This window comes from Hemiscyllium ocellatum, chromosome 2 (assembly GCF_020745735.1).
Source record: "Hemiscyllium ocellatum isolate sHemOce1 chromosome 2, sHemOce1.pat.X.cur, whole genome shotgun sequence".
Classification (NCBI taxonomy): Eukaryota; Metazoa; Chordata; class Chondrichthyes; order Orectolobiformes; family Hemiscylliidae; genus Hemiscyllium; species Hemiscyllium ocellatum.
Genome location: NC_083402.1, coordinates 141,190,205 through 141,208,746, shown reverse-complemented (window position 1 = coordinate 141,208,746; position 18,542 = coordinate 141,190,205). Strand labels below are relative to the sequence as shown.

Here is an 18,542-nt window from a genome sequence, read left to right as displayed (position 1 = left end):
CCAAGGTAGTCCCACCTGCCAACACCCGACCCATATCTCTGCACGTCCTTCCTATTCATGTACCCATCCATATGCCCTTTAAATGTTGCAATTGAAAGAGCCTGCACCACTTCCTCTGGCAGCCCATTCCACGCATGCACCACCCTAAGCATATGTCCTCCAGATCTGGAGTCCCCCACCCCAGGGAAGAGACTTTGTCTATTTATCCTCTCCATGCTCCTCAAGATTTAATAAACCTCTATAAGGTCACCCCTCAGCCTCCAACGCCCCAGGGAATTCAACCCCACCTATTCAACCTCTCCCTATAGTTCAAATCCTCCAAGCCTGGCAACATCCTTGTAAATCTTTTCTGAACCCTTTCAAGTTTCAAAACATCCTTCCAATAGGAAAGAGAACAGAATTGCATGCAGTATTCCAAAAGTGGCCTAACCACTGTCCTGTACAGCCACAACATGACCACCCAACTCCTGTACTCAATATAGTTCCTCAATGAGAGTAACAGAAATTAACTTTTGATGATTTTGACCTTTTCTGCATTTTAAAATCTACTCCCTTGATGTTCTAGAAATTGCTGAGCAGTATATTATTTGCTGCTTGACACATTCACAAAACATGCTGGAGATGCATAGGTGTAGTAGGAGAATACTGCTATGTCCTTGGATGTGGAAATAAGAATCACTTCTAACATTTGTAAATACATGCTGAGAGTAACTTCAACATAAATTAGTATATGCTGTCAATTTGTTTTTAAAAAATGCTTTTGGGAGTTAAAAGAACTGGATTACGCAACTACAGACACAACTATGTAATTGATGTGCAAGCAAAACTGGTAAGTCATAGATCCATCAGTCTTGAGGTCAACGGTTTAATTTCTTAGCTCTAAGTGCCCCTTGTGGGCTAATAGCGTACTGTAAAGTTGTGCTTGATGTGGTCGCATTTTGCACTAAAATCTTGAATTATCTAGTTATTCAAATTAAATGACATTTAATTCAGAGGAGTGGGCTGTGCTCCGTTATCTACTGGGAATGCATCTCTGCACTAATGAATACATCAAAGTTTTAATTATTACTGGCAACCTGTCTTTCTGAAAGGTTGCTGTGCTATTTGAATAACTAGATAGTGTGTTGTGCTTAAGCATGTATGTGATTATTTTGGCTACTGCAGCACTAACCCACTAACTGCTGCAGCAAAGATGGGATTCTGTAATCTGGTAAATAAAAGTAGATCACAGTACCCTTGACTTTTTTTCTTTAAAATGCAATGTCTTGGTTTTCTTGAAAAAGTTTATAGATTTCTCGTGTACTTTCACCTCTTTCACCTTCAGCATGATGTTTCAGTCAATTAGCATGAGCGGGACTAACATCCTCTTTTCCTCTTCCTCTTTCACTCCAAGGCTGCCAAGCAGATCAAGGATAGGTAAAAAAATTTATTTATCTTTGGCACTTGTTGAATGTTGTACATCTATAATATCTATGAGAATTTATTTAATCTCAGGATTAAGAGAATATAAGGGAAGGAGAATAGAGTTCTTTTTTTTCACTCATAGTACAGAAATGAAGTTCATCTTCACCAGAGCAGGGTAAGAAAAGTGGCATACTTAATTTTTATTTCCCAATTAATGTTTTTGCATGAATGATAATGGAGTCGGCCCCTAGTTGTAAACTACTCAGCTGAGCAATTGTTTGCCATATAGTCAGTAATGTGGGTCTGAGCCTCAATGTTGTGACGCAATGTGTTATATTTACATTTGTTTTTGTAGGGGCAAGCTGCTGGGTGAGGGTCATTTTAGTTTGAGGTTGTCAGTAAGTCCCATGTATTTTCCCACTCTTCATTGATTTGGGTTAACATGAAATACTTACTTGTGCCTATCTCAAACATCATCGATAGTATTCAAAATCAAAAGCTGGTACAGCTTGGGCTTGGTTCCACTCATGAAGCCTGTCTTATGCTTGCGCCAGCAACCTATCAATGCTCTGAAACTTGTTTTCACTTTGCTGCAATTTAGAACATTTATTGAATGGTGTAGCAAAGAATAATTTGCTTCAAAATCAGGAATAAGAGGGTGAGAGTTGAGGTTGCTTAAAAACATTAATTTTAAACCTTATTTAATACACTTGATGTGGCATTATTCTGAGCTGCCCACCATGTTTTCCAATTAATTAACCTATGTGTTTTCCCTTACACTGGCAGCCTTCAACTGATGTTTTTATGCATATATCTCTTATATGTATTTAAATGGGCATATCATTAATTACATCTAAGTTCTTCCTACTTTGTGTTTTACTTGCATCAGCACCTATGAGTACCTCAGATCAGTCAGTGCTGGGTCCACTTTGGTTGTCATTTATATAAACAATCTGGATGAGACATTCGGAAGCATGGTCAGTAAATTTGGGGATGATACCAAAATTGGTGATACAGCCAACAGTAAAGCAAGTTATGCAAGATTACAAAGGGATCTTGATCAATTGGGCCAATGGGCTGAGGAATGGCAGATGGAGTTTAATTTGGGTGATTGTAAGATACAAATAAGGGCAGGACTTACAGTTAATGGTAGGGTCCTAGTAGTGTTGTCAATCGCAAACCTAGGATTCAGTTGCATAATTCTTTTGAAAGTTGCGTCACATGAAGACAGAATGGTTAAGAATGAATTTAGCATGCTAGTCTTCATTGTTCAGAGTCAAAAATCACAACACCAGGTTATAGCCCAACAGGTTTATTTGGAAGCAGTAGCTTTTGGAGCGCTGCTCCTTCATCAGGTAGTTGTGGAGTATAAGACCATAAGACTTAAGAATTTATAACAAAAGATTACAGTGTCATGCAACTGAAATGATATATTGAACAAACCTGGATTGTTGTTAAGTCTTTTATCTTTTAGAATGGATTGCAGGTTTTGGTTCATTAATATGTAAATACCAGAACTTCTTTTAAGTCACCTTCTCGAGATAACTTAAGATTTTATAATAAATGATGTTGAGGTGCCAGTGTTGTTCTGGAGTATGAAGTTAAAAATCACAAAACACCAGGCTATAGTTCAACAGGTTTATTTGAAAGCACCCGATGAAGGAGCAGTGATTCCAAATAAACCTGTTGGACTATAACCTGGTGTTGTGATTTTTAATTTTATAACAAAAGGTGATATCTAGCTCAGACAATGCATTAAAGGTGTGAGGCTAGGGTCTGTTTCCCAATCTTGAGTCAGACTGGTTCTATTTCCAAAGGAGAATTTACAAAGCATTACTTGGATTGACTGCCTGCAGACTGTGCATTTTTTGAGCAAAATAGAATGTATCTGCAAATACAAATTCATCCCATAGACGTGTGTGTATGTGCATGAGAGAGGGGGAGTGAGTGTGTGCATGTGAGACTGTATGTTTGCGTGTGTGAAAGCTTGGTAAACTATGTGTGAGAGTATGATGGAGTATAAGCCTGTGAGAGGGTGTGTGCGTGGGTGTATTTGTGTGTGTGCGAGACAGCGTGTGTATGAGAGAGGATCTGCGTGAGTGTGTATGTGTGAGAGTTTATACTGTAGTGTGATCACCTGTGGTGTGACATGAACCCAAGGTCCCGGTTGAGGCCATCCTCATGCGTACCGAACTCTGCTATCAGCCTCTGCTCAGCCATTTTGTGCTGTTGCCCTATCCTGAAGTCTCCCTTGGAAGGTCACCCGAAGATCCGAGGCCGAATGTCCCTGACCATTGAAGTGTTCCCCGACTGGGAGGGAACACTCCTGCCTGGTGATTATTGTGTGGTGTCCATTGATCTGTTGTCGTAGCATCTGCAAGTTGGGAAACACTTCAGCCATTAGGGTCATTCAGCCTTGGATCTTTGGATGACCATCCTCCAAGGCGGACTTCGGGATAGACAATAACGCAAAATGGCCAAGTAGAGGCTGATCGCCAATTTCGGTACCCATGAGGACGGCCTCAACTGGGATCTTGTGTTCATGTCACACTACAGGTGAATGCATTGCACTATGTACACTCTCATGCACACGCACTCTTACATACTCTCTCACTCTCACTCCTGCAGATCCTCTCTCCTATATATATATATATATATATATATATAAAAATATAAAAAATACACACACACACCCTTCCACCACCCCCCCACACAGTCACCCATGCGCGCACCCTCACAGGCTTCTACCCCATCACACCTACACATGCTTTACCAAGCTTTCACACATACAAGCACGCTCTCTCTCTCTCACTCACATGCACTCTCATGCGCGCACACAAGTCTGTGGGGTAAATTTGTATTTGCAGAATTTTATTTGCAGATACATTCTATTTTTCTCAAAAAATGCACGATCTGCTGGCAATCAATGCAGGCAATCAATACATCTAATATTCTGTAAATTCTACTTTGGAAATAAACCAATCTGACACAAGATTGGGATACAGACAGACTCTGACCTCATACCTTTAATGCATTGTCTGAGCTGAGATGTCACCTTTTGTTATAAAACCTTAAGTTATCTCGAAGGTGACTTAAGAAGTTCTAGGATTTACACATTAATGAACTGAAACCTGCAACCCATTCTACAAGATAAAAGACTTAACAGCAATCCAGGTTTGTTCAGTATATCATTTCAGTTCATGACTCTGTGATTTTTTGCTATAAATTCTGTCTCTTTTATAGTCTTCTAGTCCACAATCACCTGATGAAGGAGCAGTGCTCTGAAAGCTAGTGCTTCCATATAAACCTGTTGGGCTATAACCTGGTGTTGTGTGATTGTTAACTTTTTCCACCCCAGTCCAACACTGGCTCCTCCACTTCATTGTTCAGATCGTTGAGAATAGTTGGGCTGTCATGTTAAGATTGTACAGGACATTGGTGAGGCCACCTTTGGAGCACTGTGTACAGTTCTGGTCACCCTGCTATAGGAAGGATATTATTAAATTGGAAACAGTTCAGAAAAGATTTGCTGGGACTGGATGGTGAGAGTGATAATGAGCTGCTGGATAGGATGGAACTTTTTTCTCTGGCACCTGGGAGGTTGAGGTGCGAGGTTTATAAGGATAGGCAGGGACTTTTTTCAATAGAGTGTCTGAGGTTGAGGGATGATGTTATGGAGGTTTATAAAATCATGGGAGCATAGATCAGGTGAATAGCAAAGGTCTTTTCCCGGAGGTGGTGGAGTTCAAAATTAGGGGGCATATTTTTAAGGTGAGAGAAGAAAGATTTAAAAGGGACCTGAAGAACAACATTTTCAGTGTGGTTTGCATGAACTGCCAGAGGAAGTGGTAAGTGCATGTACTGTTACAACATTGGAGACATTTGGACTGGTACATGAATAGGAAAGGTTTAGAGGATGTGGGCCAAATGCAGGCAAATGGATCTAGTTTGGTTTCAGAAACCTGGTTGGCATGGACTAGTTGGACTGAAGGGTCCGTTTCCACGCTGAATGTCTCTGACTCTGTCTGATTCTGGAGCCGTGTATTGCCATTTTATTGCAATTTGGAAAGTTCTTTGGATTTGCAGTTTTCTCAATCTGTAGTCTGTTCTAATAAAACCTAATAGGAGTACAGGTTCACAAAAGTTTAAGTAGTTGGGGGGGGCGGGCGGGGTGGTGAGGTTGAGACAGCTGTAAACTGGATAAGTCACATACAGTTTGTTGAAAATGAAATGTAGTCGGTTTATAAAGAAAAGGTTTGCCGATTTCATTATAGCTTTTTTTTTCTGAAAAGAATACTCTAACTTGTCAGGTTTCACGTTGCTTTTGTAGGGTAACAATGGCTCCTGCATTTCGGTTATCTTTGAAACCAAAGATCAGTGACAACATGACCCATTTAATGGTTGATTTCTTCCATGAAAAGCAGATGCTTAGATCACTGAAATTTTTACCAGGTAAGAATTTGATTTGTTGGTCTAGCCCCCATGTTTATGTTGATAACACCTGTGTAGTTTCATGCAGAGAATGATGCATGATTAGAATGAGCTGCCTGAGGAAGTGGTGGAGACTGGATGGGGTATATGAATAGGACTGGTTTAGTGGGATATGGGCCAAATGCTGGCAAATGGAGGTAAATTAATTTAGGCTGTCTGGTTGGCATGGATGAGTTGGACTGAAAGGTCTGTTTCCATGCTGTACATCCCTACGACTCTGATTCTAGTGCTTTTGCTATATTCATGGAAAGCCACTAGCAGTTACATTCTTGTGATTTGGCCCCTTGTTATCCTGAACTAAACCATAGCTCAATAGTTGACCTTTCAGACCTTCTGTCATTCTCTCAATTGCTCCATTGCAAGCCTCGCAATGAATGACAATCTAGATTGAAGTATAGTCCTTCTTTCTTCCCCTTCCTCCAGAGAAATGTATCCAATCTCTACGCAATGTAATTGGCAAACAATCTAAGATAAAGTTAAAAATCATACAACACTAGGTTATAGTCTAACAGGTTTAATTGGAAGCACACTTTTTTTATTTCAAAAATATACTTTATTCGTTAAATATTCATAAAATAATTTGATGGACTGTACATTAGGTAATGCCATGCATATTTCCACATTTACATACACAGCTCAGAATTATCATTATTACATACAGGTCTTTGCATTTCCTGCTCATACGCCCATATATTGAGCTGAGGCGTCAGCAGAGCCCAAATGACTGCATGGGCCCCCTGTTCTTCTTTAGACAGGCAAATGTTAACACACTAGCTTTCGGAGCGACGCTCCTTCATCAGGTGATTGTGGAGGACTCGATCATAACACAGAATTTATAGCAAAAATTTGCAGTGTGATGTAACTGAAATTATACATTGAAAAATTGATTGTCTGTTAAGCCTTTCATCTGTTAGAATACAGTGATAGTTTCACTTCTTTCACGTGTAAATCACAAAACCTTTTTTGAAAAGTTGCGTTCTCGGGTTAGCTGTTAACAATGGTGATAGCTAGACAATATGTTGAAGGTGTTGGCCCCCTGTGTTCTCTGTCTATGACCTGATGTTTAGATTGATTCTAATAGATTGAAATCTAAACATCAGGTCATAGACAGAGAACACATGGGGCCAACACCTTCAACATATTGTCTAGCTATCACCATTGTTAACAGCTAACCCGAGAACGCAACTTTTCAAAAAAGGTTTTGTGATTTACACGTGAAAGAAGTGAAACTATCACTGTATTCTAACAGATGAAAGGCTTAACAGACAATCAATTTTTCAATGTATAATTTCAGTTACATCACACTGCAAATTTTTGCTATAAATTCTGTGTTACGATTGAGCCCTCCAATATCACCTGATGAAGGAGCTTCGCTCCAAAAGCTAGCGTGCTTCCAATTAAACCGGCTGGACTATAACTTGGTGTTGTGATTTTTAACTTTGTACACCCCAGTCCAACACTGGCATCTCCAAATCAAACCCAAGATAAAGTTGTCCTAGGTCAATAAAACATTTTTACTGCTATACATAATACATTTTTAACTCTATACCATTCCCATGCAGGTTTGTAATTGAAATTGAAGACAGAAGTATGGGAACCTACCCTATACCCAGTTATTATTTGGTTTCAAGTAAAGCTATCATGCTGAAATTTTAATTAGGCAGAAATCATTCTTGAATATAATATTTCCACAGATATTCAGTGACAATTTCAAAGTGGAAAAATTTTTATTTTAAAAAGTATGCTGCTTTGTGTAATTGTGTTTTGAAATAGAAGAGGAGGCGGCGGCAATGGCCTTGTGGTATAATCAGTAAACTGTCAATCCAGAGACCCAGATAACATTCTGGGGATTGGGTTCGAATCCTGCCATGGCATGTTGGAATTTGAATTCAATAGATATGTAGAATTAAGAATCTAGTGCTGACCATGAATCCATTATTACTGTAGGAAAAACCCATCTGGTTCACAAATGTCCTTTTGGGAAGAAAACAAGCCTCCTTAGCTGGTTTGGCCTACATGTGACTCCAGACCCACAACAATGTGGTTGACTCTTAACTGCCCTCTGGGCAATTGGGGATGGGCAATATATGTTTCCCTAGCCAGCAGCACCCTCATCCTATGAATGAAAAAAAGACTATTGATGTTATTAAATGGATATTTTCAAACTCTCTGAACATTGCTTCCTATAGCATTCTGTTTTTGAAGCATTGTTAAATAACATCAACCAATCCAACTTCAGATTTTAAGTACGGGAGTGGTTGGCTTTAGCTGTTTAGCACACAGTGTTGCACAGCTCAGGCGGAAATAGTCCCACTGTGTCCGTTATGAAATGTCTATTTTATCAGTCCAGTTGTTCGGTTAAGAGCAAAAAATGAGGTCTGCAGATGCTGGAGATCACAGCTGCAAATGTGTTGCTGGTCAAAGCACAGCAGGTTAGGCAGCATCTCAGGAATAGAGAATTCGACGTTTCGAGCATAAGCCCTTCATCAGGAATAAGAGAGAGAGCCAAGCAGGCTGAGATAAAAGGTAGGGAGGAGGGACTAGGGGGAGGGGCGATGGAGGTGGGATAGGTGGAAGGAGGTCAAGGTGAGGGTGATAGGCCGGAGTGGGGTGGGGGCGGAGAGGTCAGGAAGAGGATTGCAGGTTAGGAGGGCGGTGCTGAGTTGAGGGAACCGACTGAGACAAGGTGGGGGGAGGGGAAATGAGGAAGCTGGAGAAATCTGAATTCATACCTTGTGGTTGGAGGGTTCCCAGGCGGAAGATGAGGCGCTCCTCCTCCAGCCATCGTGTAGTTGTGTTCTGCCGGTGGAGGAGTCCAAGGACCTGCATGTCCTCGGTGGAGTGGGAGGGGGAGTTAAAGTGTTGAGCCACGGGGTGATTGGGTTGGTTGGTTCGGGCGGCCCAGAGGTGTTCTCTGAAGCGTTCCGCAAGTAAGCGGCCTGTCTCACCAATATAGAGGAGGCCACATCGGGTGCAGCGGATGCAATAGATGATGTGTGTGGAGGTACAGGTGAACTTGTGGCGGATATGGAAGGATCCCTTGGGGCCTTGGAGGGAAGTGAGTGTGGAGGTGTGGTGAATGAAGTGTCAGAAGTATGATGTAAAGTGGGGCAAATTGCATGCATGTGCAAAATATTATTTGTTTTTCTCCTTGCAAATATAAATGTTACATATATCTGTTTCTCCATGAGGTGCAAGCTTTAAATATATTTAAAATGTATGGACCTAATACAGAAAAATAATTGATTTTGGCAACAATTGGTTGGGCTGCATTCAAATGCAGTGGGGCTTATGTAGGACTAGTTACTGCAGACTTGATTGCACCACCTGTTTGTCTAGACTATATAATGATGCATTTACCAGACATCTGTTGCCCTTTCTGTAATGTAGCATCTTCCAGATTAAATGCATTCCCTAGGTGATTTTAATTCCCTGAGCCTAGTAAAGAAAAACTGTCAACAAACTTGAGCCATTGTTTACAGTACACTTAGTGTATGTTGATTATTTCCTATTCTAATCAAGGCCTGCTTAATGTTTGCTGGTCACCCTGGCTCACTGTCCCCAAAAGGTAGTGTTCAAATTTTTTTTTTAGTAATCTCTCTCAGCCCTATAACCTCTTCCCACCTGCTCTTCCAAATTCTCTTTCTCTACCTCTGGCTTTTGTGCAGTCCCTCAGTCCACATTCCTAACACGTCTTTAGTCAGTTGGCTGCTATACTTCTGATAAAAAACAAGTTGATGGCCTCGTGAAAATGTCACTGAGCTGTTAATCCAGAGACCTTGGTAATGTTCTGTGGTCCTGGGTTTGAATCCCACCATGGCAGATGATGGAGTTTAAATTCAATAAAAGCTAGGAATTAAAAGTCTAAAGACTTTGAATCATTGTCGATTGTGGGAAAAACCCATTTGGTTCACTAATGTCTTTTAGGGAGGGAAGGTGCTATGTTTACGTGGTCTGGTCTACATGTGTCTTCATACCTGCAGAAATGTGATTAAAAATCACAACATCAGGTGATAGTCCAGCAGGTTTATTTGGAAGCACTAGCTTTCAGAGTGCTGCTTCTTCATCAGGTGATTGTGGAGGATAAGACCACCTGATGAAGGAGCAGCACTCTGAAAGCTAGTGCTTCCAAATAAACCTGTTGGACTATAACCTGGTATTTTGATTTTTAACTGTACACCCCAGTCACCTCTGTACACCAGCATCTCCAAAACAGGAATGTGGTTGAATCTTATTCAGCTGTCTTTACTGATTGACCATAAGCCATAGCTTTGCTTTAACTGCCAGTCAAATCATTTTACTTGGATAGTTTCTTAGTGCGGCAGTCTAAGATTGGAGAGCATCCTTCAGCAACAGTCTCTTTAGCTTCATCCTTGCCAGAAAAGAATTGGATCTGGCCAGATAATAATGATCAATGCCTACCATGATTATTTTCAGTCACTCTTTGTTAAGGATACTGTAAACTGATTGGTGTTGAGCAGATATTGGTCAACACTGTTTTTCAGTGGATGACTCTACTCAGGTTAACATCTTTCAATGCAGAAACAAGATACTGTAGAGGCTAGAAATTTGAAATAAAAGTGAAATACTCAAGTGTGAGAACATATGTGGTGGGGGAAATTAACTCCTCGGGCCAATGACCTTTCATCAGAAATGCTGCTGAGCGTTTCCAATATGTAATGTTGTTTTGCCTAGACTCCCAGTTTCTGGAGACAGGTGCTGAAATTCCACTGGTAAACAATATCTCTGCATTTTGAGTTGTGAAATCAGTGGAAACCATTTCTGGTATTCTCTCTCATTCTTGCTTGGTATTTTGTCCTCTAACAAGGGATAGAGTTTTATGCCATAAGTATATTGGCACATGTTCAGCTAATTGGTACCCTGACCAGTCACCAAGTATTCTGGGAAGAGGCATGAAATTATAGACTCCTCTTTACTGGCTACAAATATTGAGTCATTGCATCTGTAGCATTTGACTGTGATTCATTAGGCATGTCTCAAACTTTAGATGGGAAGAATATTTAACTGAGCATGATTGTAACTGTTTTATTGCATGGTAGTCAGGAAGAAGGCTGCCACTTGATTTCTCTCCCCAACCAATGCTGGGGCCCCACAGCATCTCTTAGCACACGGGTCAGGAAGCAAACCTGGGATTTAACATTTTGTGGTTTGGTAAATGCTATCCATGTTAACTGAGTCTTGAGCTAATTAAGATGTAGTTCAGGAAATTAACATTCGTCATTGTAATGAAAATATTTTCCAGCTTCCGTCTAATGTATTTTGATTAATTTCTGATTTGAATTTGAGTATTGGTTGTATCCATATGGGCTGAGATGATATTATTGTAAATGATTAAATGCATAACCTTTTCCACAGTCCCACGAGCTCCTGAGATTGAACTGGCAGATTGTTTGGTTGCTGATAATTGTGCAACTGTTGTGTGGAGAATGCCAGAAGAAGATCATAAAATTGACCACTACATACTAGAGTACAGAAAAACCAACTATGAAGGACCGCCTAGAGTTAAAGAAGAACGGAACTGGGATATCATTGATAATATCAAGGACACTGAATACACCTTAACAGGTCAGTTCTGTATTTTAAAGTTAAACCTAATGTGTATGCAAAAAGCAGATGAGGATCAATTTCTTTTGTTATTGAACCTCTGCAGATGCATTGTCCATCAGAAGCTGGCAGTTTTGTTATTGATCCACAGTCTGCCCATTTGAGTCATGATGACTAATAGCAACAGGTCAATGATCATAAGTTCACATCGAGAAATTCTTCGATGTTTATTTGCAGAATGTGTATTCTGGATTAATGGCCTAAAACCTGCAAAAGAAAACCTGTATTAAATTTTTGCTTTGTGTGCCCCCATTTAAAAAAGTGAAGCTGAATGCAAATAGCTAACTTGCAATGTTGCTTTGGCAAGTGTGATTATCCTAGGTATCCTTGGAAGTATTATGGTTTCTAAAGTTATCTTCAGTGAAGTGGAGAAATAGTGATAGCATTAGCTTTGTTACTGTGGTGTAGAAGGAAGTCAGACCCTGAAAGGCTAACTATCACTATCTGTGAACAGCTGATATGTTTATTTTTCTCCCAAATCTTCTCCCTTGGATGGTATTTATAAGAAATAGCTTACCTTATTTTTCATGTCTTTGGGAGATCCCAAAGTGCTTTGTATCCAGTGACATGCTTTTGAATTGAAGAGCCTGTTGCACTGGGGGGGGGGGGAAAAAAGGCAGCAAATCTGGACATGGCAAGCCCAGAAACATATAGTTATTTTTGGGATCTTGCTTGAGGGGAAAAAAGTAACATTGATTGAACCCTGCTGCTGTTTGATAATGCCTGTGTCCTTTATTTCTACCTAACTTGTGTTAACTGTGTAGATCTTGTGTTGCAATGAGTGTCAACTTCAATTTTATGGTGTCGCCTTTGCTCTAATGTCGTACTACAATCAACAGGTTTTAAGTAAAAATTTAAAATACATTTAGGAATCCTCTTGCTGAACATGGAAGTGGAAATACTTGGGCAACTAGCCATTGCTGGGGGAAAGAAATTGCCTGACACAATGTAATTCAGAAATGTTTTAACTTTCAGTTTACTGTTTGTGCTACAAAGGGGTAAAATAGAAACAGCCAGTTTGGTGGACCTCATGCCACTGTTTCCAACAGTGATATATCATTGGGTGAGCAAATCACTGAGCCACAAGAGCAGGCAATTTTGGGTGGAGGGGTTGGGTGATGGTGGGAAGAACTTCAGAGTCCATCACCAAAGTATTCTGTAGCATCTGAATATTGCATCTGCCAGATTCAGCCTTATTGGCTTGACTAACCATAAACCAGTAAAACCATAAGTAAGATGACTCCCCAAAGCTTGAGAGCCATTAACAGCACAAATCAGGCATGGGTGGAATACACTCTGTCTTGTTTTATTTCCACCTTTGAGATGTGAGTAGAATTTGGTGCCAATTCTTAAATTGCCTTTGATTTCTAGGCAATATCCAAGAATAACCTGAGTCACCAGACTGCTGCAAGTTCTCCTCCAAGTCGTGCACTATCCTGATTTGGAACTTCATATTGCTGTTCCTTCTCTATTGGATGAAAATCCTGAACTCCCTCCCAAACCCACTGTGTACCTGCACTAGCTGGCTTCCAGCAGTTCATGAAGGCAGCTCATCATCACCCTTGGGGCAAATAGAGATAGGTACCAATGCTGGCTTCTCCCATTCCATGAATTATAATTTTTTAAAAAAATTGCAGGCAGGTATAGAATTCCAGCTATAGACTAAAACTTCATTCAAATTAAAATTTCCATCTGACTCACGGGCTAAATTATTTAATGCCTGTGCAATTGACTAGTTAAATTGACTCAAACCTAGGTAGCATTTAATATTTCTCACTTGTTACATTATCAAAGAAAATGGTTGTCAAAATTTTTTGCGATCCACAGTGGTGAAATCTGAACCTGGTTCTGTGAAGAGTGCTGTGACCCAGTGAAGGTCCTGGTATATGATCTACTTGAATTTCCTGAAGGGATGATTTTCCACTCTTTGGATACTACTCAAATGTGTTTTAGATTGAGATTAGTGAGGGAGACTTGGGCCAGATATATGGTTTATATGGATAATTTATCCTGTAGAAGTCTGATCAGTCAGTGTAGCTAAACAGAGTACCAGAATTGTTCACTGCCCACTGACTCTTTGGCAACATCGCAATCACAGTCTAACACACTGCTGTATCTCCACACCAATGTGGGGAAAAAGAAAACCCTTGCTCTGCAGTGAATGAAGAAGAATGGTGTTAGTGGTAATACAGAAAATGTTTGTGCTTTGAATATTGAACTAATGAACGTGGTGCTTGGTTCTTTCATGATCTTTCCTTTTGTAATACAGGGCTGAAGTTTGAATCAAAATACATGAATTTTCGGGTCAGAGCATGTAACAAGGCTGTGGCAGGAGATTATTCGGAGCCAATAACCTTGGAAACAAGAGGTAACTACTATGTAGTGCTTGGCATTTGATCCTGATCAAGGGATTCCTGATGAAGAGCTTTTGTCCAAAACGTCGATTTTCCTGCTCCTCAGCTGCTGCCTGACCTGTTGTGCTTTTCCAGCACCACTCTGATCTAAACTCCGGTTTCCAGCATCTTCAGTCCTCACTTTTGCCTATTTTTTCCCCGATCAGTAAACTTTAGGACAGGCTTTGGATGGACACAGTGCACAGTCTGGAAATTTGGACTTTTTTTTCACTATTTCCATTGTTGTGGATGTAAGGCCAGACAAGAATAACTTGCCAAGTATGTCAAGTATGGCATTATTCTACAATTTGAGTCTGGCCATTCAAAATTAGAATCTGAAACCTGAGGCTGAGGGGTAACATTGTAAAGGTTTGTAAAATAATGAGGCACATGGACTGGGTGAATATCCAAGGCCTTTATCCTCGGATAGGGGTGTCCTATGTTTAAGGTGAGAGGGGAAAAGTGTAAATAGAACCTGAGGGGTAACTTTTTCACACAGAGGGTGGTGAGTGTATGGAATAAGGTGCCAGAGGAAGTAGTGGAGGTGGGTACAGTTACAACATTTAAAAGGCATCTGGGTGGGTATAAAGGATGGGTATGAAGGGTTTAAAGGGATATGGGCCAAATGTTGACAAATGGGACCAGGTCGGATTGCGATGTCTGGTCACTGCTATCGAATTGCATCAAATTTTCTGCTTCCATGCTGTATGACTCAATAACTTATGCCTCAGCATATCCAGCATCTACAGTTATTTGGTTTATTTTAATTGTTTCTACAATTTTTACCTGAATGGTTTATAGTTGCTGGGCTAATCTTGCAGCATCTTTTGAATAAGAACATAATGTTTGTTCTCCAGTCTTCAGTACCAGCCATGAATCCAGGGACGATGTAAAGATTATTTCCAGTGCTTCTGTAGTTTCCACACTCATATCCTTTGGTATCCTTGAGTGCGTCTTATCCAGCCCCAGTGTCTAATCAACTTTAACTATCTAATACTACTGCTTGATAAATTTTAGTGACTAACATTTCCTACTCCATCAACCCATTCTGGTTATGATTGTTTTGTAGGTAAGCGCTGATGCGCAATATTCAATTAACACCCTAGACATGCCTCTTGTCTAAGCATAAATCTTTAAGTCCCTAGTTTGGCTCTACTCAGTTTACCACGCTTGCGCGTAAGTGCACTTCAAGAAAACTTCGACATTTCCTTTGTTAGCTGCCAGCCTTTTTTGTCTTTGCTTCTCATGCTTGTTTTCTCATCTGTCTTCTGAAGGTAGTCAGAGTCATGGAGTCATACAGCACAGACACAGACCCTTTGGTGAAACCAGTCTATGCAAACATAATCCTAAAATAAACTAGTCTCATCTGTCTGCTCCTGACCCATATCCTTACAAACATTTCCTATTCATTTACTTAACCAAGTATCATTTAATCATTGTAATAATACCCACATCCACCACTTCCTCAGGAAGTTCATTTACATACAAACCACTCTTTTTGTAAAATATTTGCCCCTTATGTCTTTTTTTAAAGTGAGGAGAGAGATTTAAAAATGTGCTGTCTCATCTTGAAATCCTCCATCCAAGGGAAAAGACACCTACTATTAACCCTATTTATACCCATTATGATTTTACAAACTTCTATAAGGTCATCTCAACTTCTTGCGCTCCAGTAAAAAAAAGTCCTAGCCAACCCACCTTTGTAACTTGAACCTTACGTATCAGTTTAGTATTTTTAAGCTTTCAAAATAAAAAACACTTCAGCCTTTCACTGAGTTCAGTTTGGTTCTGAACTGTATCTAGTACCTGATGCCTGACATGAGCACACTTAGTTTCACTTAATTTCTATCTTCCTTGCCTTCTAGGGAGCTCTGGATTTGTTTGCCTCATCTTTCCCTGACTGCATCCAAGCCATATTTCTTCTGAGTCCATTGTTCAGTTACTGTTTGTCTGACAACCCAGTCCCAGTCCATCCAGTCCAGCTCTGTTCTTGCCTCATTGAAGTGTGTTCTTCACCAGTAGATTATTCGTGCTTTGTATTGACTAATGTCATATCCTATGGTTGCCTTGGACATCAGCCTAAACCCATGATGCAATAATTGTTGACCTCTAAGTAAAATCCCTCTGCATGTCTGTGCCTTCACTAAGAGGTCTCATGCAAGCTGATCAGCATGCTAATGCATTGGCTTCTAGTTCCAGAGTTCATTGCTAATCATAGAGCTTGATAGTCTGTGCAGTAGAAAATAAAATTAGAGAGAAATATATGTCCACTGTCACTTGGTCTACTTGGCCTACCATTTCCAAGTAGAGGTCCAGCAGTACTACTACTTCGACTGAAGCACGTTGTGCCTGAAATTCTCTTAAACACAGTATAGGAAGGCTTGTTCGCCACTGCTCTGTACGTTACTACTATCTCAATTGATATACAGACATTTGAAGTCCTTCATTATAATTACTCTGATGTTTGTATTTCTGTGAAATTTCCTTGCAGAATTGTTCCTCCATATCCTTCCCAATATGTGGAGGTCTAATTATTGTTGTGAGCAAGTATTGCACACTGCTAATTCCTTAGATCTAGCCCACTAGTTTCTTGATCCCTCTGAAGCATCCTCTTTCTCGTTCATCAAAAGCACCACCGTAGTTCTTTTTGTTTGAATACCAAAAATAACCAAAAAATATTTAACATCCATATCTCTCTTTCCTTCAATGGATCTCTTTTCACCACCATATCATGATCCATCTGTGTCTTTCCAATCTTATTAAATGTACTTCATGCATTCATACGCATGTAGAGTAATCCTGCTTTAGTCTTGATTAGTTTCAACCTTACTTCGACATCATCTATTAACTTATTATTCTTTAGTATTGTCTGCCACGCCACACATTTGATGCACTGTAGTAATCACTTTCTTATATTCTCAAAGTTCCTGCTGAGTTAATTTAAACCCTTTTCAACAGTACAAGCGAAATACCTTGCAGGAAACTCACTCTCACATCTGCTCAGATGCAGCCCATCCAGCATATACAGGCGTCATCAGCCTCAAAGTCAAAGTGTGGCGCTGGAAAGGCACAACAGGTCAGGCAGCATCTGAGGAATAGGACAATTGACGTTTCAGGCATAAGCCCTTTATCAAGAAGCCCTTCAACCCTTCCTGATAAAGGGCTTATGCCCGAAACATTGATTCTCCTCCTCAGGTGCTGCCTGACCTGCTGTGCTTTTCCAGCGCCACACTTTCGACTCTGATTTCCAGCATCTGTAGTCCTCATTCTCCCCTCCTCAGCCTCAAAGGAATCGAAAGTATGCAACGATTCTAAAGCCATCATCTGTCATATATCTGTACTCGCTTGAACATGACACTGGAAATTATGAAAACTACAGCCTTTCAAAGTCTTGCTTGCTAATTTTCTGCCTATTTCCTAAATTCTGATTGCTGGACCTCCCATACCAGTGTTAGCACCAATGTGGACTATGATGTATGACTGTTCTGGATGAGCACAAACAGTTTTGTAACATTCCTGACCGTAGCACATCCCTGAGTTGGGTTGGCAGCTGCAGGAATGTATTTCTGTTCCCCGAACTAAAGAATCTCCAGTCAGCACTACCTTCCTCACCTCTTCCTCCCATCCTGTACAGTTGCGCAACCTGTGGTGCTATGAGCTTGGTTTTCTGTGCACTCCCAAAGATCCGTTGTCATTGTCATCCTGAACAGAGAATTGGTTCGTTAGCAGAACCTCTGGACTTTCCTGCAATGCATGCCTGTCCCTCTAGAGCTGTCAGGTGGTCACTCATTCCCTATCTGCCTGCTTGCACCTAACCTGCAGTGTGACCACCTCCCCCATGATGTTTATGTTTCCACCATGCCACTCAAATAAAGTTTCCATACTTGCCCAGGGTTTCAGTTTCCTGAGGCTATAAAGCAAAAGGCCTCTGATTTGCTGTTTTGATTACAATGTCTATTTATATTTGGCTATTAACCTATTTATTGTATACACTTGACCTCTTCAAGGGAGTGTTGTTACTCCAGATTTGTCAGTGTTACATTGTATAATTGTAAAGTTTATATTTTACACCAATGACTTTATATTTAAAAGAAGTGAAGTTTTAAAAATGCGAGTAACATATTTACTGATACCTTTAAAATATTAATAAAAGCTAGGTTTGTGCTATTTTTTCCATAGGTTTCAATTTTACCTTTGATGGCACAACTTCACACCAGAACTTAAAAGTTGATGATTTCACTGTTGAGTGGGATTCTTCGGGTGGAAAAGGGCAGGAGAGTAGAATAAAAGGGAAAGAAAACAAGGGCAGGTAATCGTTTCGCTATACCTTTTATTTAGGACAAGAAAGTTTTTGTACCTAATCATTTTTCCAAGATCATAATATGTGGATCTATACTACTGCATGGAGAAGTTATTGTGTGAATAAAGCTTTTGGAAATATTACTACAATGAAATTGTTATTTAAGTTTTGTAATGAAATGAATTAATCCTGTGGGTTTATTGTACTAAAATGTGATTATTTGGAATAACTAACTTTAACCCTGGGTACAATACAGTGAATGTTTCTAGTATTCAGAATGTTTGATCTAAAGCAGGAAGCATTTGTCTTCCTTGTTTGCCTAGGCTTGC

The 18,542-nt window shown here is 40.2% G+C and overlaps 1 protein-coding gene across 5 annotated transcripts in view; it reads left to right on the top strand.

The window, feature by feature from the left end:
• Positions 1–18,542, top strand: part of fsd1l (fibronectin type III and SPRY domain containing 1-like) — a 59,204-nt gene that overhangs the window by 21,346 nt on the left and 19,316 nt on the right. For 4 of the 5 annotated variants that reach the window (XM_060840805.1, XM_060840796.1, XM_060840787.1 and 1 more), the window contains exons 5-9: positions 1,394–1,416; positions 5,735–5,856; positions 11,272–11,481; positions 13,790–13,888; positions 18,093–18,222. In XM_060840805.1, coding sequence (XP_060696788.1) covers positions 1,394–1,416; positions 5,735–5,856; positions 11,272–11,481; positions 13,790–13,888; positions 18,093–18,222 — 584 coding nt within the window. The remainder of the gene's footprint in view (positions 1–1,393; positions 1,417–5,734; positions 5,857–11,271; positions 11,482–13,789; positions 13,889–18,092; positions 18,223–18,542) is intronic. The other variant, XM_060840824.1, reaches the window with a different exon arrangement.